Genomic DNA, 24,159 nt, shown 5'->3' with positions numbered 1-24,159 from the left:
AAGTTGGCACTTATTCAGATAGGGCTTTACATTCCTGACAAGACTGAACAATTTGACCGTAATCAATTGTAAGTAGAGCCAATAACACAATTTCACATTTTGAAAAATCAGAAATGAAGCAAAACTCATCTGAGTAACAAAAAAATGACTACTAGCAAGAGAACTGCAATCTGTTAGTTTTATTTGATCAGGGAGGGTGGTGGGATCTTTCTGTGCCCAACCATACGAAACGTAAGGCACATTCAAGTATCTTTTGATCAACACCATTGGAAAATTCATTAGAATTCATTAGAAAAGGGAATAGTGCCAGAGGACTGGCGGACAGCTAATATGATTCCTACAAATAAAAAGGGAGATAAAGCAAGTCCAGGTAATTATAGACCAATTAGCTTAACGTCGGTGGTAGGAAAGGTAATGGAATCTTTACTCAAAGATGTAATAGAAAAACATCTAGAAACTGAAAACATAATAAAGAGTGGTCGGCATGGATTTCAAAATATAAGGTCATACTTGACCAACCTTATTGAATTCTTTGAAGAAGTAACAGAAAGGGTAGATTAGGGTAATGTAGTATAGATGTAATATATTTGGATTTTCAAAAGACCTTCGATAAGGTACCGCGTAGTAGACTCATGATTAAGGTCAGAACATGTGGAGTTGGGGACAAGTAGCAGAATGAATATCAAGCTGTCTACAAAACAGGAAGCAGAGAGCAGGGGTTGAAGGTATTGGCTGGAGTTTCCGCCAGGTTGCGCTGGATTTCTTCTGTACAATTCGCCGGAAATCGGCCATACCAGCGCAAAAGACACCAATAGGTATGTTTTAAAAGTTTTTAAATATTATTATTTTTTGATTTTCTAAGAAACTGACGAGTCTACACCAATGTAACTAGTAAATGATTCTGTATAGTTTTTTTTAAAGTAATTTTCCATTATTTAAAATTGGGTTACTCACAGGTGGTGGACTAGACACTGATTAAAAATGGTTATTTTTTGTGATAAACCCATTTTCAGCTGTATTAATAAAACTGCACCAAGGTTACTGCTCTTAAAAATATAAAGGGATATTTTTTAATGCAAAGTAAAAAAAAATTACGTTATAAAACGCTGCCCGATTATGCTGGTTCATGGAAGATTTTACATTCGGCGATACACAATTGAGTTTGAGCGGAAACTTGAGCAAAAAACTCATCTGAAAACTAACGCAATATTGAGCACAATCTGCACTTGGATCGCCGATTGCGCCCAAAGCTGAAACTCCTGGCCAGCTACACAGATTGGCAAAAGGTACAAAGTGATGTTCCACAAGGATCGGTGATCAGAACATCGGAACACTGTTGTTTATCATTTACATAAACGATTTGGACTCGGGAATCGGAACCACAATTTCAAAATTTGACAATGACACCAAATTGTGTGTGTGGGGGGGGGGGTGGTTGTAGTTAATACAGAGGATGACTGCGACAAAATACAGGAAGACATTAATAAACTTGCAGAATGGGCATGTAATTGGCAAGTGAATTTCAACACAGTTAAGTGCGAGGTATTACATTTTGTTAAGAAAAATAAGGAGGTCACGTCTTACTTGGAAGTGTCTAAATGGGGTAGATGAGCAGAGGGATCTGATGCTACAGATACACAGATCACGAAAAGTAGTGATGCAGGTTAATAAGGCCATAAAAAGAAAGCAAAGGTCTGGGGTTCATTTCTAGAGGAATAGAATTGAAAAGCAGAGATATTATGTTAAACTTGTATACAACCTTGGTTGGACCACACTTGGAGAACTGTGAACAGTTCTGGTCTCTATATTATAAAAAGGATATAGAGGCACTGAAGAAGGTGCAAACAAAAATCAGAACTGAGAGATTATACCTATCAGGAAAGATTGAACAGGCCGGGGCTCTTTTCTCTATAAAAGAGATAACTGAGGGGCGACCTGAGAGAGCTCTTTAAGATTATGAAAGGGTAGACGTAGAGATGTTTCCACTTGTGGGGGAGTCCAGAACTACAAGCCATAAATATAAGATAGTCACTAATAAATCCAATAGGGAATTCAGGAAATCTTTCCCCAGAGAGTGGTTAGATTGTGGAACTCTCTACCACAGGGAGTAGTTGAGGCGACTAGCATAGATGCATTTAAGAGAATGTTAGGTAAACACATGAGGGAGAAAGGAATAGAAGGATATGCTGATGGGGTTAGATGAAGATGGGTGGGAGGAGCCTCGTGTGGAGCATAAACACCAGCAAGGACCTGTTGGGCCGAATGGCCTGTTTCTGTGCTGTAAATACTGAGCCATAATGTGCGAAGTGTGTACGCGCCCATAGGGGCCGTGCAAGTTCCAGGTTTAGGCATGCGCTGCGCAAACGCTAAAACCCAGAACTTGCGATCGCCAAGAATTCTCTTGACAGATGCTCCGCATCCCTGGGAAAAGGGCATCTGCGGGCGGAGAGTTGGGCTATTTGTCCAACTTCTGCCCAGCGAATGCCCGTGAAATTCTTAAGCCTGGTAAAAACAGGGGTAGAGCCTGCTTTTACCAGCGTAAGAGTTTAAAAAAAACAGAAAAATTAAATTTTATCAACAATTTATACATTTAAAAACGTGTGAAATAAGGTGTTTATTTTTAGCCCCTTTAAAATATGCAAATTTATTTCCAAAAAATAAAATGTTTGTTTTAAATATTTAATTAAATGCCATTTTAATTAATTTTAAAAATATGATTTTTAAAAATGTATTTGATGTATAGATGTATTTTTGGGGTATTCCCATTCATACTTATGGGGTTTCTATACATACGGAATTTCCGTGAGCATGAATGGGGATTCCCCTTCTGTCATTGGTTGGGTCGGCCCACATGATCCTAGGGGCGCTTGCGAACCGCCTGCGCCCGAGTACATTGGCCTCTACCCACGGGTACCCGGAGAGGCCGAGGACCAGGAGTGTCCGTGGATCCCGAGGCTCCAGGTAGGCGGGCATTTTATTTGTGGATCGGAAGCATTTCCCCCCGGGAGGCATCTGATTCAGGGCCACTATGTAAAACCGAGATTCAAGCTCATCTCAATTATAGCAGCTTTGCTGGTTGTTGGTTCGAATTTACTCAAATTCCAAAACAGTCATTCATACATGTTTATGGATAAGTCCACAAGCATTCTGTTTGACATCTTGAAAAATATTTCTTACGTCAAAAAAGTTGTGCTCACATACATTATCTTGAGAGTTTAGACTTCTTTCCCCCCCTCAGCTGTAACAGTCAGGGGCTGTTAGCTGAACAGAGGTTAATTCTTTCCTGACAATGAGAATGAAAAATTGTAGTCCAAATCACCCCAGATCATCCTCGCACATTCCATTATAGGCAGTTTTAGAGCACTGGCATTGAAAGGCCAGGAGATAGGTTGTCTGTCCCGTTTTTGGACAGGGGAATGCTGTGTGCTACAGGAACAAAAGAATGGAAGAAATTGCAACAAAAAAAATACCGTTTTTCCAGATCAGGCCAGGGTTCCTGTAAATGGCCAGTAGCAATGGTTGGGCTCTGTAACTCCCTTCAGTTGGTGCCTCTAATAATACCATCTAATATCATTGCTTAAGCAAAACATAGCCACAAATGACAGAAATTGAGAACTGAAGAAAATAATCTTATCAGTCATAATTTTGTGTTATTATTTGATTGTTGAAAGGATGCAGATGATGAGACTCCATTTTAACTGTGGCGTTGGCAGAAGCCAGAGAACACATTGCCTGGAAATGGTGCACCTTCCTCCCCACCGCGATTCTCCTTGGAATTCTGGCAAAGCCCAAGGAGAATGGCGGCTCGGGATCGGGGGTCAGGAGTTGAAATAACACAAGTCCAGTGTTTGGTAAACAAATGGAAAAATATTAAATACTATACTATAACAAGGTTATGTCATAAATAATGAAGGTGTGATTGCAAAGTAATAACAGTGTGGAATAATACCAAGCCTAGGCCTAGAGTTGAAAACACTCAGCTGGTCAGGCAGCATCGGTGTAGAGAGGAAGGCAGGGCAAATGTTTCAATGTGATGACCTTTTGTCAGAATCCTATCACTATAAACCCCTCTGCTTTCTGCTGTAACCCTTTACACATCCTCTGGGTCTCAGATACATCTTTTATTCTCTAATTTCTCTCATTATTTGGAATTCTCTTCCCCAGAGAGCGGTGGAGGCTGGGTTGTTGAATATATTTAAGGTGGAGATAAACAGATTTTTGAACGGTAAGGGAGTCGAGGGTTATGGGGAGCGGGCAGGGAAGTGGAGTTGAGGCCAAGATCAGATCAGCCATGATCTTATTGAATGGCAGAGCAGGCTCGAGGGGCCGAACAACCACCTACTGCTCCTACGTCTTATGTTATTATTATTGCCTCATTTTGTCACACCATTATCACTCATCAATTAATCATCTCCTGTCTTCCATAGATCATTCTTTTTTTCTCCCCACTCTCCTTTTGCTGGCTCTTTTTTCCTTACAAGCTGTTCATTTGTAGCAACCTCAGTAACGATAGCCCTGCTTTCCTTACTCCACAAATGCTGCCTGATCTGCTGAGCGTTTCCAGTATTTTCTGTTTTTATTTTATGTCTGCAGTATTTTGCTTTTTGAGCCTAGAGTCTGATGGGTTTGAACTTCAAGATAAAAAGAAAATAACTGGAAATGCTGGTAATTTAAAAAACCCCAGAAAATGTTACAAATACACAGCAGGTTGGCCAGCATTTGTTAACCTATTCTCTTTACAGATGCTGACTGTGTACCTCTAGTGTTTTGTGGATTTGAACTTCAGTTCTGCAAATGTTGCTTCATTCAGCACCACATCACAAATGTACATTATCACCTAATTATGACAAAAAATGTTTAAATTCAAGATTCATTCGATAGCATCACTGTCCTATTTTAAGATTTTCTATTCTCCATTTTTAAAACTGAGTTTTCTTCTCAGATGCTTTGCTTCAGTGGTCTGAGGACTAATTAAAAACCTCATTTGTGGGGAGATAGGACCAAAGCTCCGATTTTACTAGAAAATAATTCCATTCCTGTAAAAGGTATTATGAATGATTAAGACTAAAGGACATAACAAAAAAAGATTAAATATAAGTGATCACTTAAAAAAAAACAAGATATTATCTCCTTTCTTTATTCTAGCTGCATTCTGCAACGTATTTTAAAGCAAACATGAAAAATAAGTACATGGTAAGAACAAAAACTGATTTACCTCATACTCTTGTGAGAACTTCAAGTTGTCATTGGCTTTCAACCGCTCAATGTGATCAGCAAGCTCTGAGATAGGGATTGGTGGGTGGTTGGCCATGCCTGACAAATTGGACAAGAATATAACGTGTGTTACAAAGGCAGTGTTTAATGACACAGCAGCACAACACAAGTCTGAAAAGCAATTGTTAGAAGAGCTTGACGTGTAAACTAGTAACCATGTTTGATGTGGAGAGGAAAAAAAGCAGGCAGACACAGTTTGATTACTCAAAGCAGGACATGCTCAGAAGAGAAGAGCTCTCAAGGCAATTAACAGTCACCTAGCATGCTTTGAAAGCTCACATTCCTAAAGTGAAAAAGGGGAAAAAAAAGGTTTGGGCTGCATGTTGCTGAGGTTAGCTGGGCAGAGAAGATGAAAAGTTAGCCCTGACGTTGACTGCTGCTTTGAGTAATGACAGCGTTGTCACTTCAAACTTTTCTTCCTGCAATGTACGAAATGCTATCTGTATCAAGTTAGAATGAGAACTGCGGAATGTGAACTACACAACAAACAGCCAGAAGCCTGAAAGGAGAGAAGAGGGTTCAGAAGAAAGATCACGTGAACTAATGTCAGGGGGAAACTAACTTGTCGAATGGAGGTTACCATGGTAACTGGAGACACCTGAACCTGTAAAGAAAATGGGGTGGGTATAAATAAAGTTTCTGCTCTTCCACCAAAGAAAAATGAGATGGAAAACTTCACATAAAATACTGGGAAAATAAATCAAAATTGGTAGAGATGCTGACTGAAAATGTTTTTTTTTTAAAAACTTTGATTAAATCATTTAATTGCCTATGTTTCCAAAAAGGGGAAAAAAGTTTTAAATTTCATCTCCATATAGGTTTGGCTAATAAAAATGACTCACACAGCAGACATTTACATGCAGTTTAGTTTTAATGACAGGCTGAATGCAAATACCATGCACCAGCATTATTGAGCAATTTCAAAACACACACAGCTTGCAACACAATTACAACTTCAAAAACTGGTTGCAGATTGCAAGGGAGGTGGGCTGGGGGGAAAGGTGCAAATATTACCATTTGATTTATTTTGCTCAGTGTGACATAAGTAAGCTAGCTACGCCGGCCTATATGACGGTCCCAGGCTCAACTTCTCCTGCCCCAACGCCAAACCCCTTGATTGTTCCGACAATCTACTGCTGGCATAAACACCGTTCTCCAAGAGGAGCCAGATTCTGGAGCTCTCCTCGCAACCCTGCCAGCTTTCCTTATGACTGTAAACATTCATCAAAAACTCTCCACTGCCCTTCATTAATTTCTAGGGCAATTTAACATATCAGGAGAGGGTTAGAAAGCATTTCACTGATTTTTATGTCAACATCTAGGAGCTGGCGAGGAATATTAACGGAGTGACTGTTGGAACTTCAAGAGCTACACACAGACATGATAATGTGCATGTACATGAAAGGCGAACAATATGACTCATCAAAAAAAATCACAATGATACCGTACTTTGACCGAGTATTCAAATGTCAAAATAGAGACAAAGATATTTAGACCTTTTGGAGCTGTTCGTGGGAGAGTGTTATTATCACATAAAGACTGAGCAGTAGAGTAGCTAGAGAGGGAGGAGACAGAGCCAATCAGGGAGGGATAAGGGACTGAGCTGTTGGCCAAGGCTGTAAAAGGGAAAGCCAGTTGAAAATCATAAACATAGGTTAGTAACAGCTGCACAGGTCACAGTCACAACTCCATAAATTACTCAGTACCCACAACAGCATTAGACACTGAAGACATTTAAAAGAATGGAGCTCACTCATCCACTGAACTATGCTACTAAAGTCCCTAAATGTGGATTAGATCCTGCTACAATTTTCACATTACTGGTTGTTATGTTTCCCACAGCCCAGGTTTTTTAACCACATGGTCATGTCATAGGCTCAATGCGCCGTGTCACTTTTGAGTCTTGACATCAAATCGCAGAAAGCGGCCCTCCAAACTGACTATAGACCGTTTGTTTTGGGAACAGGAGGCGGCCATTCAGGAAAAAAAGATTTTCCAAAAGAAATCAATATTTATGTCTCTGTTCTTCTATTGAAGAAAAAGCATCCTCAATTCCTGTTAAGTTGGGAATTTGAGGTTGCCTGAGGGTCATCTCAAACAAGCTGGTTAGTGGTTAGTCTGTGGAGCCTGACACTGACCATACATCAGAAACAAACAGGGGTCAGCATGCAAAATGCCAGGTCTGCAAAAGAGAATGATTATTCCTTTCCTTTTTTTATTGAAAGACATTTACAGTTTGAATTTACAGGGTGTTACCAGGTAGAATTTCTTTCATTTTGGGAGCAGGGAGGGGTAGGTTTTTCTGTCTGCATCAAAGTGACGAATATAAATAAATCGAAACAGAACACTTCCCACTTGAAGCACTGGTGTCAGTATTAAGCAGCCTCAGGCCAGGTATAGCGTAGGCAGATACAGAGTACAGATCTTTCTGCACTAACCTAATGTTGGCCTTGAAATTACACTTTAAGAAAATTAGAGTATGAATGCTTAATGCGTTCGTATTAAATTTCTTTTCCCACTATTGTAATGGAGGTGTTAACCCATGTACAATAAATGGTCTGCTACCTCTGTCAAAATAGCGGAGGAAGGAACTTCATACAAGCATGTTAAGCGTTTGTATGCTAATTTTCACATATCCTAATTTCAAGGTTGATAGCTGAAATTTTCCAATCAGTATAACTTTAATGCTGGCAGTACCCATGGGTTACTACTGGCAATAAAATAAGACTGATTGGAAAATGTAGGTTAATGTGTCTTAACACCAATCTCAGAAAAGCAGCCTAGTATACCAGAGTAACTGTCATTTTTTTCGCACACCCTTTGTTGGCGAACAATGTTGAATTATGTCTTGGCTTGTGTTCTGTGGACTTGCACTTGTTCCAGTAACTTGGCTGACTGTCACTTGGAATGCTTAATCAGCAGCAAGAGACTTCCCTGTCATCAGTTTGACCCAGATTAAAATCCAGGTCCTCGGAGTCAAGGAGCAGCATTTCATTCACTGTGGCACTCAGTCCCCTCCACACTGTACACAAGTATCACCTCTTCCCCTTCCAATTTTCTTTCTTTTACAGATCCTTCCTTTAAGGGGTTATTTGTACTTAAATCCATTTATTTACTGGATAATATTGTATTTTTTCAGACTTGAGCTGAGTATTCATTTAAAGTAGGCCATATAAGAAGTACCAGAACCAGTTACATTTTCAAAAACAGGTGCTTGGCTTTGTCTCCGTTGCTTAGCATATGATTAAATTGATATTTGTTCATCGTTGTGGTGTTTGATCTGAGTACATCTGATCTATAATATGTTTGGGACATGATCAATGCTGCATTGTTGACTGTCATTGTCTTACGATTATTGGTTCGGTGAAAGAACCCTCCCAAAGAGCACTGCATCAAACAGCAAACTCAGATCAATGATGAAACAGTCCCCTTATCTAAACCCTTTTATAGGTCGAGAGCTAAAAAATACCTCATTCTCGGCTTCAAGCAATAGCTTAGTTGCCACTGGCAGTTATTTTTTTAAATTTAATTCAGTGAAATTTTAGCCGGAGTTTTATCCCACCTGCATGCTGAATGATTAACTCCTTCATATGGGAGACTTGGCAAATATGCACAGACTAGTCCGTGACATCTAATGCAACAGAATCCCAGCCTCGGCTGACTGGTGACCAGATTCCTCTGGGATGAGATGTCGAGTGGGGAAACTTTGCTGGGCATTCCAGCTCATGGCCCAACTCCAAGGCCTAGATTTTCTGTGTGCCGTGAGGCAGGCTTTTAGGCGGGCGGGGGGGCAAAAATCCCAAATTTGGGGGTCCCGACACCATCCCGCCCAAAACTCGCTTCCACGTAAGTTTCAGAGGAGGCGGGTACCCGCCCCGCACTGGGACCCGCCGACCTGAGGCGGGAAGGGATTAGTGCCAATTAACTGTCTGTTAACAGGTAGTTAACAGGCAGTTTTTAGCCTAATCCCTATTTTGAGGGGTGTCGTGTGGGATTCCCGACGGCTCCAAACCACGCCAGGTTAGAGCAGGCGGGCCGTCGGGTTGAAGGGCTTGGAGGGGTCGCGATGTCGGTGTTCAGGTGAGTGATGGGTGCATGAGTGCAAAGGTAAGTGTGTTTGGTGTGTCTAAAGTGTGTAAAGAAGTTTAAATTACCTGTACTTACCTTAACAGCCTTTCTTCCTGTAGGCGTCGGGAGTCCATCACTCAGCCGGCACTGAAAGCAAAATGGCTGCGATCTGTCAAAAGTGACAGCCTTCAGCTTTCAGTGCCAGTGAGAGTTCTAACTGAGTCTGTGTAGAAGGACTCAGGTTAGAAGTCAGACTGTCAGTGTTTGACAGCTTCAAACAGCTGTGAAACACTGATATTTCATCTGTCAAGACCTCTTGACAGATGAAATTTCAGTCTGTGACGTCACCTGTTGCCGGGTGGCCCTTAATTGGCCTGCTGAGCCCGCCTAGCGGGCTCAACAAGGTCAATCAACGGAACATCGCGTCGATTGGCCGGACGTTGATGTAGGCGGGACTAAAACCCGAAAGTTATAGTCCCGCCTCCTTCCCGACAGCTTAATGAAAATCGACCCCCAAGTTTCTGAAACTCACTGCCTTCTTGTTTGGTCTGTCAGCTTGACGCTTGCAGGACTCAAACCCAGACCAAACAGCAGTGAGAAGTGGCTTGTCTATTATTTGATCACATATGCACTATTTATTGTCTTATTTTTCCTTTTCATTACTTTATAGAGCTCAATTAAGTGTGGACAGATGGCAACCTTTTAATTAAGACAAAAACACTGTATACTTTCACAGAGAACAGAGTCCCAACACCAGTTGAAAACTGTTACCGGAGTAATAATACTCACAAGCATAATAGCTGGTGAAATGATGAAAAAGTCCCAACCAGTTTACAGTCTGTTGGTTGTTTTGAGCACACCTAAAGCTGCAACACCTGAAACAAATTCTTCGTTCAGGGTATATCACCAATAGGGGCAGTCATGCATACAGTGTGGCGTACAGTGATTATTCAGGGAAATGTCAATACTATACAGCACGGTAGACAAACCCTTGTTTTTACCTTTCCTTTCTTTTTTTATTGGAAGCTCTTCACTGATAAATCTTAAGGCCAACAGGAGGTACCTGAGTGTATTTCGATGAGAAACGTCAATAGAATTGTGTGCAGCCACATTTCATTATGAAAAAAAACCCCTTAACATGCTCAACACAAACCTGGGATGCTTGGGCTAAAGCTTTTCCACAGCTCACCTGGAGTCTGGAAATTGAGACGTCTCAGTTCTACTGGGTCAGTGGGATGATGAGAAGGTAATTCCTTGCTGTTCGGAATACTGCTTTTTCTCGAGTCAGACTCTGTCCTTTTTCTACGAGGAGAACATTGTTGTTAGCGGTCATGGAGACAGACTGAAACTGATGCAGTTAAATGAGCTGAAGAAGCAGATTTATTAACAACTCAGGTAACGGTAGAAATGATGAAAATCAACCTGTTAAATTTTTGCTTGACTAATAGTTGCTGCAGCAACATTAGATAAACTTATTCTCAATTTCTGTGGTTTGCTCCATGGGGAATGTCTATTTTCACATATTAAAGTTTTTTTTCCATTTTCTTCCTCCACATCAAAGGGAGCTTGCGGGCATTTACATTGCATACATAGGTACCATTTAAATTCAATTACATTCCTCAGCCACAGTCTACTGTCAAGTTCCTTCCTACCCACTGGCATGATCACTGAAGCAATGCCTATAAATGTATTACAAAATCAGAAAATGGGCTTTACCTACTCTTTTTATTAAAAATGTGGTTAAAAGAGAGCCATTCCCTCAAATGTGTAATCATATTTTTTTTCCAGATAACTTTATAACGACTTCTATTAGATTATAAAGGCTGCTAGGGAAAGAAGTTTAAAAAAAAAATTGCATACTGTGGAAAATGATAAAAGAGGCGAACGAAAAGTGTTCCAGATGGCAAGTCACATTATCACACTGCAGCTCTGAAACCGCTAGGTCACGTGGCCTTTGATTGCCGTCGGCAGTTATTAATAAAGTGTATGCTTCTATGAATGATGGAAATCATTTTACAAAATTTCAGGATATAACTGAGGGAGTGGTGATGTTGCCACCGGCAGCACGACCACCATGTGCTGCTGTCAATGGTTCATAATAGATTCTTGTTTTGTACCGTCCAGTCTAAACATTTAGGCAGGCTGTTTCCTGATGAAGTGCTTTGGGGGAAACAGTAACAGTTGATTAGTTGCTTTTGTGTCAGCCAATGGCTCAGTGGGTAGCAGCCTCGTCTCCAAGGCAGAAGGTCGTGGGTTCAAGTCCCACTCCAGAGACTTGAACACAAAAATCTAGGCTGACACTCCAGTGCAGTGCTGAGGGAGTGCCGCAATGTCGGAGATGCCGTCTTTCGGATGAGACGTAAAAGATCCCATGGCACTATTTCAAAGAAGAGTAGGGGAGTTATCCCTGGTGTCCTGGCCAATATTTATCCCTCAATCAACGTTAAAAAAATCCAGATGATCTGGTCATCATCACATCGCTGTTTGTGGGACCTTGCTGTGCGCAAACTGGCTGCTGCATTTCCTACATTACAACAGCGACTACAGTTCAAAAAGTACTTCATTGGCTATAAAGCGCTTTGGGATATCCGGTGGTTGCTCAAGGCGCTATATAAATGCAAGTCTTTCCTTTTTCGTGCTTGTTTCCAGACTATGGGCCATCGATAAGATCATTAATATTGATGATTACATACAATGATTTCAGGGTTAAACCAATTAGTTCTTCATGTAAAACTTAGGTGTCATTTTCCCTTTTCCTCAGGACACTGGTTCACCTGCCCCCCTGCCCCTTTCAGCAGTTACACCTCTGCTTACCTGTCAGGTTTGCTGTCCCATTGTAATGCAACAGGAGAAAAAAAAAGAAAGGTCAGTATGTTAGCTTCCCATTCGGAGAGCAATAGCCATGGCAACATACTTGCTTCACTGCAGATGTCTTACTGGCAGGGAACATGTTACTTAACATGCAAATTAGGAACTGACAGTTCATCAGTGCAGTTAATGCTTTCTAATAGCAGTATAATGAAGGACTAAAGGTCAGGCCAAGAAAACAGTAACAAGCGTGCTTCAACAGAAATACATTTCAATTCGAATGTCACATTCACTTATGGCCAGAGTATACTGAAATGCCACACTTAATTATGGTTCTAGTGGAGGTGGTGATAGTACAATTTGGTATTGTTAAACGTTTACCAATCATCAGTCTCGGAGGAAATTTAGTATGTCAAATGAGTCCATGCCTACATTTATTAGATGCTTGCAGTACACAGGGAAACAACAGAGCTGACATTGTTAGACTTAGCAACAACTGAGAATCAGTAAAAGCAAAATTGTCTGATGTGCAATAGAACTGACACAGGCAAAGAAAATAATGATTGCAGAAGCTGAAGGTGGCGACATCAAAGAGCTTTTACCGCAGGCTCCAAGCACAGCACGCCTCCATTAAGGGATGAGGGAGCTTTTCATTTGACAGTATGTGGCTGCGTAATGTGGATTATTCCCGGAGTAATGGGTCAGCTCAGAATCAGGGACAGCAGCTTGACAGCAAACTGTACATTTGTTGGTTTTGACATTTGTCTGACTGAAACAACATGAATGTGCTCAAGCAACTCCTCATTTGATACTTCACACTAATTTAGATGTAGTTGGATTAAATACTTCAATCAGGTGGATTGAATCTGCACTGCCCCCCATGATGAGAGACAGCAGTATTGGGAAATGGGAATTTTTTTGCCTTTGCTGTGGTGATAGTATTCACTGCTTGTTTTCACTGGATTCTTATTTTTGCAAACTACTGTTTGAAACTAAATGATAACTATTTAGACACTTATCTTATTTGGTTGCTTTAATGGCAGTCAAGTATTTATTGGTTATTAAATGTGTCAGTGGAATGGCAGCAATTGCTGTACCAGTAACATGTACCTCTTTGCAAAGCAGTCCTTCCCTGATATCACTGCACTGAAAATACCAATTTATGTACTGAACCTATAGTGCTAATTTTCTTACCTCTTATATAGGAGGATAGCAATGACAATGCAGATGATGAACACAACAGCCAAGACAGGGCCAACCACCCATATCAACCCTTCTTCTTCATCGGTCATGGGCTGAGGATCAAGGTCCGCTGACAGTACAGGGTCGGAGTAAGGACTTGTTGCATACATCATCTGGAACATGATTTAGAATATCAGGAAAGATTAGAAGGAATGAGCTGAGTTGCTTAATCAAACAAACGAGGAATAAATTGAGTTGCACCCTTTTTTTATATATACATATATATATATAAAAAAGGAATTAAGAATGTGAACCACCAATTTAGTTTGGTAAATCGGCATAAAGCTGCTGTAATCTGGGCGATCACTGTGGGTCCCCACCCTTTTATTCACCTATCATAACATGTGCAGGAGTTAGGGGCAGCTACATAGCACACCCATTCGTGAATGGGCGGGTGCATCAACATGCTGTACAAAAGACATCAATATTTTAGATGACATATATCCTGCCATTTGAACCCGAGCGATGCTGAGTGCAAGGCACAACGGTGTATCCCTGGCATCCAGTGTTGCTAAGAGCGGTTAAAATTTAAAAGCTTGGTTTCTCTACCGCAATCAGTCGCAGTGATCGCCTGTACCTGTAGTATGAAAGCTGGCCTATTTGAAAACAAGCACTTGTTTTTTTTTAATTGGTCAGGCTAGCCCACTGACGCTCCAGCTCCTCAACTGAGGCAGATACCCCAGCTGGAAATGACCCGTGCACCCATATGCAAATAGCCCATGGCTCTGACAGATGCGCCAGGGTCAGGGACGCAAATGATGGGCAGGCAAAATCTCAGCCTGTCTGTCACCACTGTGGCAGAGAAGATATTCAAGGCCCTTGAAATCAAATAAAGTTACATTTTGAGAATGGAAAATTAGGCAAAGAAGGTTCTTATTACAACATTAAAACATCTGATCCCGCAAAAAAAATTGCAGGGTTGCTGTTATTCGTCAACAACTCCATTATTATTGTTATCATGTGACTACCCGGATGGTAGAAGACAACCTAGATGGACCTTGGTCTTTCTCGTCTAGCAATTCCTCTGTTTCTAATTAACTCACAAGGTTTTATCTCCGCAGAGTGACATCCCTTAATTGCTAACCGTATATAAAAGACTCACATATTTCATTGCAAAAGTTCTCATTTTAGTTATGTAACATTTGCAGTATTAAAAAGGAAAATGGTAGATCACTTATGGTAGAAAGAATCTTTCTCACTGTTTTGAAAGGCATTTAACTCTTACTTGCAACTGAGAATTGCAACCATCGAGGACACTGTCCCTTTAAGAATATTTGCATCCACCTTGCCATGCCACAGCCTCAATCTGAGGCAGAATGTCAGTTCTTTCACCCTTGTAGGCAGCAGACCTAAGGAACTCGCAAAAAAGTAACGGTAACTAGAAAATTACAAAATGTAATAGAGCAGCACGGCTCCAAGCCTTGTCAGGTCAATGAAGGGTGGCCGAGGAGGAAACTTCTTTCAAAGGACGAGAAAAGCTCTACTTACAGTAAATCATTCCTCCTCATTCATTCAACCACCACGTGATAAAAGCAAGTACATCAAGGTAGCAAAAATGTTGATGGTGGGGTTCTTCAGGCTAGTTTGGAGTACAGTAGCAGCAGCAAAGTGCTCATCACCTTGAGCTGTCAAGTCAAGCCAATAGTACTTGGTGAAAGCAAGTAGTCTGCTTCAGATTACAGTCTTAAAGATGTCACTGTGAGGAATTCTCCACACATTCAAGTGAATCCTATCTTTTCCTGCTATGCCGTGTAAACCACAAGAAGATACATGCAACTGCCCAGTTTGCTAATTGCAGTTGAGTAATGGGCTTTCTAAAATTCTAGTTTCCAAACGAAACCAAGCATTGGTTAGACTGACAAAAATAAAACTCTTTGTACTCAAAATGACCATTCCTCTGGGTTGGAAGATCTTTGCTGTACTGGTTCCTCAAAAGCCTGTTTGGACTTGAAAGTAACTTCACCCACTCTGTGCGTCGGACCATGCTCAAATGGGAAGATGAGTTGGTGAATCGATGCTATCATGTTGCACTCTTTGAGCACAGCTCCCACTGTGAACACAGGATTGGTGAATTTACTCTGTAGAACCAGACTTTTCACTCACATTAGTGACGGGTGGAAAAAATATCTAATGGTTGTGGATCAATCACTAACATGTGCAATTTGCAGATTCTTAGTGCTGATGAAGGAGCTAATAAAGGAAGTGCCTTAAAGGAAAGAAACGGAAGCTCACAGGAACCAAGGGGTTCAAAACGTACTGAAATTCGTTTGCTCAGAATCAAATTAAAATCTCAAGTAGGGACCGCCTGAGAAACAAATGGACATATGTACCATGTGTTCTTTGCAAACGGTGACAACATCAGGTGTTCACCCACTGCTGTACTGTCAGAAGTGGATGACAGGCAGAAATAGCAGTAACACAGATTTCAGAGGGCATGGACGGAGTCACTTCACCAGCAGAATGTGAGGTCATTAAAGAATCACTGGCACATTACACCCCAGTCTTTGAAAGAACAGTCACGTTACAAGCCAACAAAGCATTTCCAATTAGTCTTTTCGACCTGCACAGTATATGCTTTCCCAGAGTCCAGCAGGGCTGTTAGTAATGATGGCTGGAACCCTGTTCTTCTCAGGCAGCCTTCAAGAGCTCTGAAATTAAAAGTTGTCGTGTGTGTTATGTCAAACCTGACTTTGGTCAGAAAACCTTCCCTATGTGAGATCCTTATAGACTGTTGGTGATAAGGACTGGAAGGTCCAAGCACCAAGGCCTAGAAATTTGTCTCCGGCGGTGGTGCAAAACGAGCGGTATCAGATCGGCTGCCGATATTCGCAGCGCCGGATATTCAGTTCCATTGTCGCCACCGCCCGAGACGCATTTCGAGCTCCATGTCTTCCTGGATCAATATGGGGGTCACGAGAATGACTATCATGTTGTTCTCTTGAAGCTTGTAAATAATCTATACTTTACAGGAAATGAAGAAAGGGTATACAGGAACCTTCCTTGTTGGGATTGATTATTCAGGATTGATCTCCTGACCTGCTGAGATATATAGCAGAATGTGGCACAGCTGGGGTTATGTCCAGCTGCAGCATAGGTTAGAAGTAAACCAAGATCAATGCTGTTTTAGTTGCTAAGACAACCCCTTCCAGTGGTGCCAAAGATTGTGCTTGTGAAGATGATGAAAATCTCTGGGCGCCCGTTGTGAATCCCTGGTCATTTAGCCAGCACCAGTGTTAATTAAGTCGCCAAATACCAATGGTAAGCTGATTTGTGACAGATGCTGGAGAAGGTTGTGTGTGACCAGAGGGTGCTGATATCTTCTCCCTAGGGCTTGGCCAATGCAAAAGTTCCCTGATCATCCTTCATTCGCTGTTAGATCTGAGGGTGGATGAATACTTTATTGAGCGGGATCCCAAGATTTCACTGCAACAAGATGAATCAAGCTTGGACCTTATTGTGGCCAAGTTTCCTTATAATGCTTAAGTTGATTACAACTAGCTGGTGTGCTGAATGTGGGACAGATATCACGTGGAAATGGGACAGATATCACATGTGGAAATGCTACACAATAATGGAAGGTAACAAAGACAGGTACTCTGGCTATTTTTCACTGGGAATGATCTGAGGCTGTTAACACAAATTCTGAAGCCACTTGACGGAAATGGTCAACAGCTGTGGATTTGGGTCAATTGAGATTGGGTCAATTCCAAGATAGCCTGGGCTAGGCCTTGATGTAAGATAGCATCAGTTGAATGGTGCATAAGTTTATTGTCATTCTAATGCTGAAACTGAAAATAAATAAATAAATTCAGTGGAATTTCACCTCTGCACTTCCAAGAACTTTAATGAGAGACTCAAACCCAACGAGTAAACAAATACCAAGAAATGGTCACTTAGTTAACTTCTATTGTTCTCAATAATGCATACATCTGAATACTCTGGGCAAAGAAACAACATACATCGATCTGCTATCTATGGTGGGTGAAGAATAATTGAGGCTTGCCTCAGACTGAGGGTGTTGCACAGCAGGGGATGGGGGAGGGAAATTCACCATCCAGGTACAAATTTTCTTAAAGGAACAGTGCATTAAATGAATTTCCTCCTAGAATACTGGCAATTCATATTTGCAAGTGGAATCCAAATGAATGATGAATGATGGTGCAACATTTCAATATTTCCAAACAACAAATGTTCCTTATGTTTGGTGATGTAAGGTTTTCATAATTATCACAAATTTAATAACCACTTTTTCAGCTAGCTTTAATTAATTTTAGGCAAAAATCAACATCAAAGGTTGTGGTAATACTGTCCCCATATAGATGCATCATATATCTGCATCCTTTTAATGCACTTTGTGCCACGATTAATATCCTATCAATTGACCTCTATTCTGCAGGAAGGATTAGTTTGGTTCTTTTGTACAGAGCAAAAGACTAGCACAGAAAAGTTCTAAACACAGAAGGAGAGCACAATACTTCATTCTAAATGCCTGAAGTGGGTACCTTATCATTACACCATTGTTCTTCAACATTTTAATGTACTAAAGAATTACAAAACAAAGCTAAGCAAATTAGTACGATTGGAATACTTCCCTTACCTTAACTATAAGTACACCAATTAATCCTGACATTGTAAATCTATCACAATTACCTTCTTCATAAATATATTATGCATGATTGTACCTACCCTGAAACCATTTATTTTGTATCCTATAGGATGCAATAGAATTAAAACCATTGTTCATTTTTTTTAGAACACAGCTGCGCGTGGAGGAACCCTAACTGGAATGAAAATTAAACCAAACTTACAGATTCTGGGCTGTCAAGAATGGCTAAAATAAAGAAAACGTATTCTTGACCACTTTGGAGGCGCTTGTTTTCAAATCCACTGTAAAACAGCCGATCACCAAGGGTAAACTCATTAGGAAGAACCTCAAAGTGGGCTGCAATATATGGCTTAAGGACATCTGCGTGCCTCCTTTGACGAATACTTCTTCGCTTCCTGGTAATTTCTTTCAGTAACTGTAAAAGAAATATTGACTCAGTTAAATAATTATTTTAAATGTGCAACACTGAAGGTCAAAATGCATGTTTTGCTGCACCCTGAATTCCTAAAAGATATAAAAGACATTGATATAATTGTGTTAACAGAAACATGGTGCCAAAAGGACGTGCCCACCCACTGTCCTCCAATGTACCATGAAATCATTGTGCCCTCAGTAAAGAACACTAAGACACGCAAGGGCAGAACCTCCGGGGGAATCTTGGTGTGGTATAAAGGAGAACTGGACAAACACATCTCACCGATAAAACAGGGAAAATCACACGTATGGCTAAAATTAGATAAAAATATAGGAATGGCAAAAAAAGATGTTTACTTATGTGCGATCTACATACCCCCAATAGAATCGCCATATTTTGAAGAGGAGATATTTGACACTCTCCACATGGAAATCAGCCATTTCCAGGCCCAAGGAAAGGTGCTACTATGTGGGGACCTAAATGCAAGGACCGGATGTGAACCTGACTTCATAGACCCACAGGGCAACAACCATGTGTTTGGCCAGACCCCTTTATATGTCACACCAGCCATCGCAAATCGGAACAACCTTGATTGTGAAATAAATAAAAGCGGTAGGGAGGTAGTGCAACTCTGCCGAGCCTTAGGCCTGTACATAGTTAACGGTAGGTTCAGAGGGGACTCCTTAGGGAGACTCACATATTCCTCAACTCTTGGGTCTAGTGTGGTGGATTATACAATCACTGACCTGGACCCCTGCGATATCAACGCATTCACTGTCAGGCAGCAATCCCCCCTCTCAGACCATAACCAAATAAATGTGTACCTTAAACTTTCTGCCCAAACTACAGACACAAAAAAGGAACCCAGTAAGCTCCATAAAATAAACCAGACATACAGATGGGCCCCAGACAGTGGAGACAAATTCATCACAGCACTAAACTCACCTGATCTCACAAGTAAAATATCAAAATTTAAAGAAAATCTATATGAGATCACCAGAGATGGTGTAAACATGGCCATAGATGATATAAATATGATCTTCCATGAGGCAGCTGTAAAAGCCGACCTTGTGAAACAGAAGAGGAAACGTTACAAAAGACACAATAAAAATGAGAAATGGTTTGACCACGAATGCAAAAATGCCAGAAAAGACCTGAGAAAAATATCAAACCAAAAACATCGCCAACCAAACAATCCAGACCTACGTACTAGATACAATGAGACCCTCAAAAGATATAAACACACCATTAGGAACAAAACACAAAATTATACCCACAAAATACTCGAAGAAATTGAAAACTCCATTAATCCAAATCAATTCTGGGAAATGTGGAATAACCTGAGTACAACACAATTGCAAGCATTACCAATCCAAGATGGCGACATCTGGAGAACACATTTTGAAAACTTCTACAAAGACATCCCAATAAACGAAACAAACCCAAGTCAACATCATGTCACAGAAAAACTCCACACATTAGAAGCAACAATTAAAGACAACCAAAACCCTCTAGACTCCCCAATCACATGGAAAGAACTGGCCACAAAAACAAAATCTCTCCACCTAAAGAAAGCCTGTGGTCCAGACAACATCAAAAATGAAATGCTCAAGTTCAGCAATATGGAGATGCAGGGTGCGGTACTCAAGTTATTCAACATCATATTACGTTCAGGCTGTTTTCCCGATATCTGGTGCCAAGGACTCATCTCTCCCATATACAAAAGTGGAAACAAATCAGACCCAAATAACTACCGCGGCATCTGTGTCAACAGTTGTCGAGGGAAGTTATTCTGCAGTATTCTAAATAGTAGATTACTGGATTTTCTTAACAAACATAAGATCCTTAGAAAAAATCAAATAGGCTTTCTTCCAAAACACCGCACCACCGACCATATCTATACCCTTCACACTCTCATTGAAAAGCATGTACACCAAACAAAAAATGGGAAAATATTCGCTTGTTTCATTGACTTCAAGAAAGCCTTTGACTCTATCTGGCACGAAGGGCTCTATTACAAACTTCTTCAGTGTGGAATAGGGGGCAAAGTCTATGACCTTATTAAATCGATGTATCTGAAAAATAAATGCGGTGTCAAAATTGGAGACAAACGCACCTGTTTCTTCACCCAGAGAAGAGGCGTCCGGCAGGGCTGCAATTTGAGCCCGACCCTGTTCAACATATACATAAATGAACTAGCAGACATGCTGGAGCAAAGCGAGTCACCGGGTCTATGTCTCCTGGATGGAGAAGTGAAATCCCTGTTCTATGCGGATGACCTGGTTCTGCTGTCTCCCACAGAACAGGGATTACAGCAACAACTAGACCTACTCGACAAATACTGCCAAAATTGGGCCCTAACAGTAAATCTAAAGAAAACCAACATCATGATTTTTCAAAAAAGGCCCAAGTGTCAGGAAAACAAATACCAGTTTACTCTCAGTGATACCATCATAGGACACACTATGAGCTACACTTACCTTGGTCTAACCATTACAGCATCAGGGAGCTTCAGCATAACAGTGAATGCATTAAAAGAAAAAGCCCGAAGAGCCCTATATGCAATAAAAAGAAAATTCTACAACATCCAAATCCCAATCAAAATCTGGCTAAAAATATTTGACAGCGTAATCCTGCCGATTGCGCTGTACGGTAGTGAAGTATGGGGCCCGCTCAATCACCATAGCTACACTAAATGGGAAAAACACACAATAGAAGCCCTACATGCAGAATTTTGCCGAAGCATCCTTCGCACCCAAAGGAAAACACCAACAAATGCATGCAGAGCCGAACTAGGCAGATACCCACTGATAATAAACATCCAAAAACGAGCACTAAACTTCCTAAATCACCTCAAATCTAGCTCCCCAGACACCCTTCATTTTAAAGCCTTCCAGACCCAAGAACTAAACCCAGAAGAGTCCCCTGAGTCAGCTGCTACTGAAACTAAGTAGTCCTACTCAGCCGGACCCTGACCAGTCCCAGACCAACACTGCCGTCCAAACACCAATCCGAGTGAACCAAATCATTAAACAAAGCAAAGAAACCTACCTGGAACATTGGAACAAAATAACCAAAAGCCAAAGCAGATTAGAATGTTACCGGGCCCTAAAAAGAGAATATAAACTGGCAGACTATCTCTCGACCATCAGAGACACAAAACAGAGACAGACCCTCACCAGGTACAGACTAAGCGACCACCAACTGGCAATTGAAAAAGGAAGATACAAGAAATCCTGGCAGCCTAGAGAGAATAGAATATGTGATCAATGTCTGGCCGGCGAGGTTGAGACAGAGATGCATTTCCTCCTAAAATGCGAAAAATTCAACACATCAAGAAACGTATTATTTGACAAGCTCAGCCAAACAACCCCAGATTTCAAGGAATTGGATGACCTGTCAAAATTAAGATTAGTCCTGGGAGAAGGAGACAGACCATACCTTGGTGCCAAATATGTAACAACATGTCACAACCTGAGGACTGTTTAAAATTAATACTGAATGTACCCACTGATGTACAAAGACTGTTTAAATTAATATTGTTTAAAGTATTATTGTATGTACCCAACGAAGGTCAGAATTGTTTGACACCTACAGAATGCTGGAAAACTGTACTTTTTGTTATGTAAGCTTTGGCAATATGGTTCCCTGTAAACTTTCATGCCAATAAAGCATTTGAATTGAATTGAATTGAATTGAATTGAATAGAACGCTTCTGTTTCTCTGCTGCACAGAACCGCAAGCATTTCTTCATTGAACACTAGCTGTTACAATTAGTTGCCAATCACACCAATGAAAATTCTGGCATCCTCTATAATGTATGCTGGACACTGGGGCATTGGGATAGTTTGTTATTGCAGTATTTTGGACTCGTGTAAAAACATATCAAGCAGATCGCACCTGGAGCTATAGTTAAATATCTATCATTTGTGCAGATTCACAAAATCCCTCTGCGGTGTGACCTTTAAAATGTGGAGCTGGACTTCACCATAAGCAGTTGCTCACAGGTCAATGTTTTGTGTAGTCTGGGGCGGTGCAAATATATTTCAGTCCTCCATGTGGTTGAACATGGAGATGTGTGGCAGTTGCTGCGTTCATTTGTATTTCTATTTCTCCTTCTCCTTCTCCACTGGTAGAAATCCTAGGGTGCTGGGATTTCTGCTACAGAGAAGGAACTGGTCTGCTCGGCCTGCTTTGCATGGGACAGAAATGAAAGTCGGGTGGTGTCTATAATGGGCAGCCCACCTGCAACACCAGATTTACACCCAGGTGGCAAACTGAAAATCTATACCAGTGACTTAATTCTGGTTTAATGCGGGGACCTTAAGGTGAACATATTGGTCCAGAATTTGCATTTGTAATGACTGCGAAACTGTCAGCGTTCACTGTCATTACTCTGTAAAACTGCAAAACGCAACCTCTGGCGTCCACACATGCGCAGTTAAATGCGGAAATCCGGAAGCTGTTATCAGTGATACCCTGCTCTTCCACAGGGTGCACTGTTGCTGTCTTCGCAGATGCAATCAACACAGAATCAGTGATCTGACGTGAATTTCACCTTTTAAGCACTATTCTCGCTGTAAAAACCATTGAAAATGTTAAGCCCTGTTGAATGTGGTGTAACTGAGTTTTTGACGGTGTACTAAGTCATAATTATGGCTGAAAAATTTCTCTGGCCCTGGCCTGAGTGTAAAATGTCATTCCTTCCATTCCATGATAAAAATTCCATGATTTTTTAAAATAATACAAAAAATGTTAAAGTTTGTTTATGATATTTCAGCTTCTACCTTAATCTCATGTGTATATCCCAATCTTTATTTTGCTTTCGGTAAAATGATTAAAAAGTGAGTGATAATCAGTGTTTTTTACTTCCGGGTTTGCTGTCTATGAGAATTCTTCAATCTGATTGGCTGCTCAGCCTGCTTGACGACTTCACTGTTCCTGGGTGCCACAGATCCCCTATAGATGGTGCCAGATTGAAAGCCACATCAGAATAGGGGGAAATCGATGCTCTAGAGCCCACTAAATTTTTGTGGGCAGCTTTCTTTGAGGTCAACGGCGAGCGCTGTCAATTTGCTGCTGACCGCAAAATCCGGGCTATTGTTGTTACCTAGAAATTATTGCTGGTGAAAATTGTGGACAAACACTTAACATGCTTGTAGAATATAACTCTGACTGCTTTATTTACAATTCTAAAGGGGGTGCATGAACGAGGAGACCTGGGTGTATATGTGCACAAATCGTTGAAGGTGGCAGGGCAGGTTGAGAAAGTGGTTAATAAAACATACGGGATCCTGGGCTTCAAAAACAGGGGTATAGAGTACAAAAGCAAGGAAGTTATGATGGAACTTTATAAAACACTGGTTGTACTCAACTGTAGTATTGTGTCCAATTCTGGGCACCACACTTTAGGAAGGATGTGAAGGCCTTAGAGAAGGTGTAGAAAAGATTTACAAGAATGGTTCCAGGGGATGAGGGACTTCAGTTACGTGGATAGACTGGAGAAGCTGGGGTTGTTCTCCTTAGAGCAGAGAAGGTTGAGAGGAGATTTGATAGAGGTGTTCAAAATCATGAGGTGTCTAGACAGAGTAAATAGAGAGAAACTGTTCACATTGGTGGAAGGGTAGAGAACCAGAGGACACAGATTTAAGGTGATTGGCAGAAGAACCAAAGGTGACATGAGGAAAAACTTTTTAATGTAGCGAGTGGTTAGGATCTGGAATGCACTGCCTGAAAGGGTGGTGGA

The 24,159-nt window shown here is 41.0% G+C and overlaps 1 protein-coding gene across 4 annotated transcripts in view; it reads right to left on the bottom strand.

Annotated features, from left to right (window-relative positions):
- Positions 1-24,159, bottom strand: part of LOC147124841 (receptor-type tyrosine-protein phosphatase delta) — a 148,983-nt gene that overhangs the window by 111,340 nt on the left and 13,484 nt on the right. The window contains exons 2-7 of one of the 4 annotated variants that reach the window (XM_085993914.1): positions 18,201-18,413; positions 13,345-13,505; positions 12,157-12,168; positions 10,532-10,644; positions 5,837-5,878; positions 5,216-5,313 (exon numbers count right to left, since the gene is read on the bottom strand). In XM_085993914.1, the coding sequence (XP_085850040.1) occupies positions 5,216-5,313; positions 5,837-5,878; positions 10,532-10,644; positions 12,157-12,168; positions 13,345-13,505; positions 18,201-18,413 (639 nt within the window). The remainder of the gene's footprint in view (positions 1-5,215; positions 5,314-5,836; positions 5,879-10,531; positions 10,645-12,156; positions 12,169-13,344; positions 13,506-18,200; positions 18,414-24,159) is intronic. The other 3 variants (XM_085993920.1, XM_085993928.1, XM_085993934.1) reach the window with 3 other exon arrangements.

The sequence above is a fragment of the Somniosus microcephalus genome, chromosome 1 (genome assembly GCF_052327205.1).
Source record: "Somniosus microcephalus isolate GS21.2 chromosome 1, FLI_Smic_1.0, whole genome shotgun sequence".
NCBI lineage: Eukaryota > Metazoa > Chordata > Chondrichthyes > Squaliformes > Somniosidae > Somniosus > Somniosus microcephalus.
This window is presented reverse-complemented; position numbering and strand designations above follow the sequence as displayed.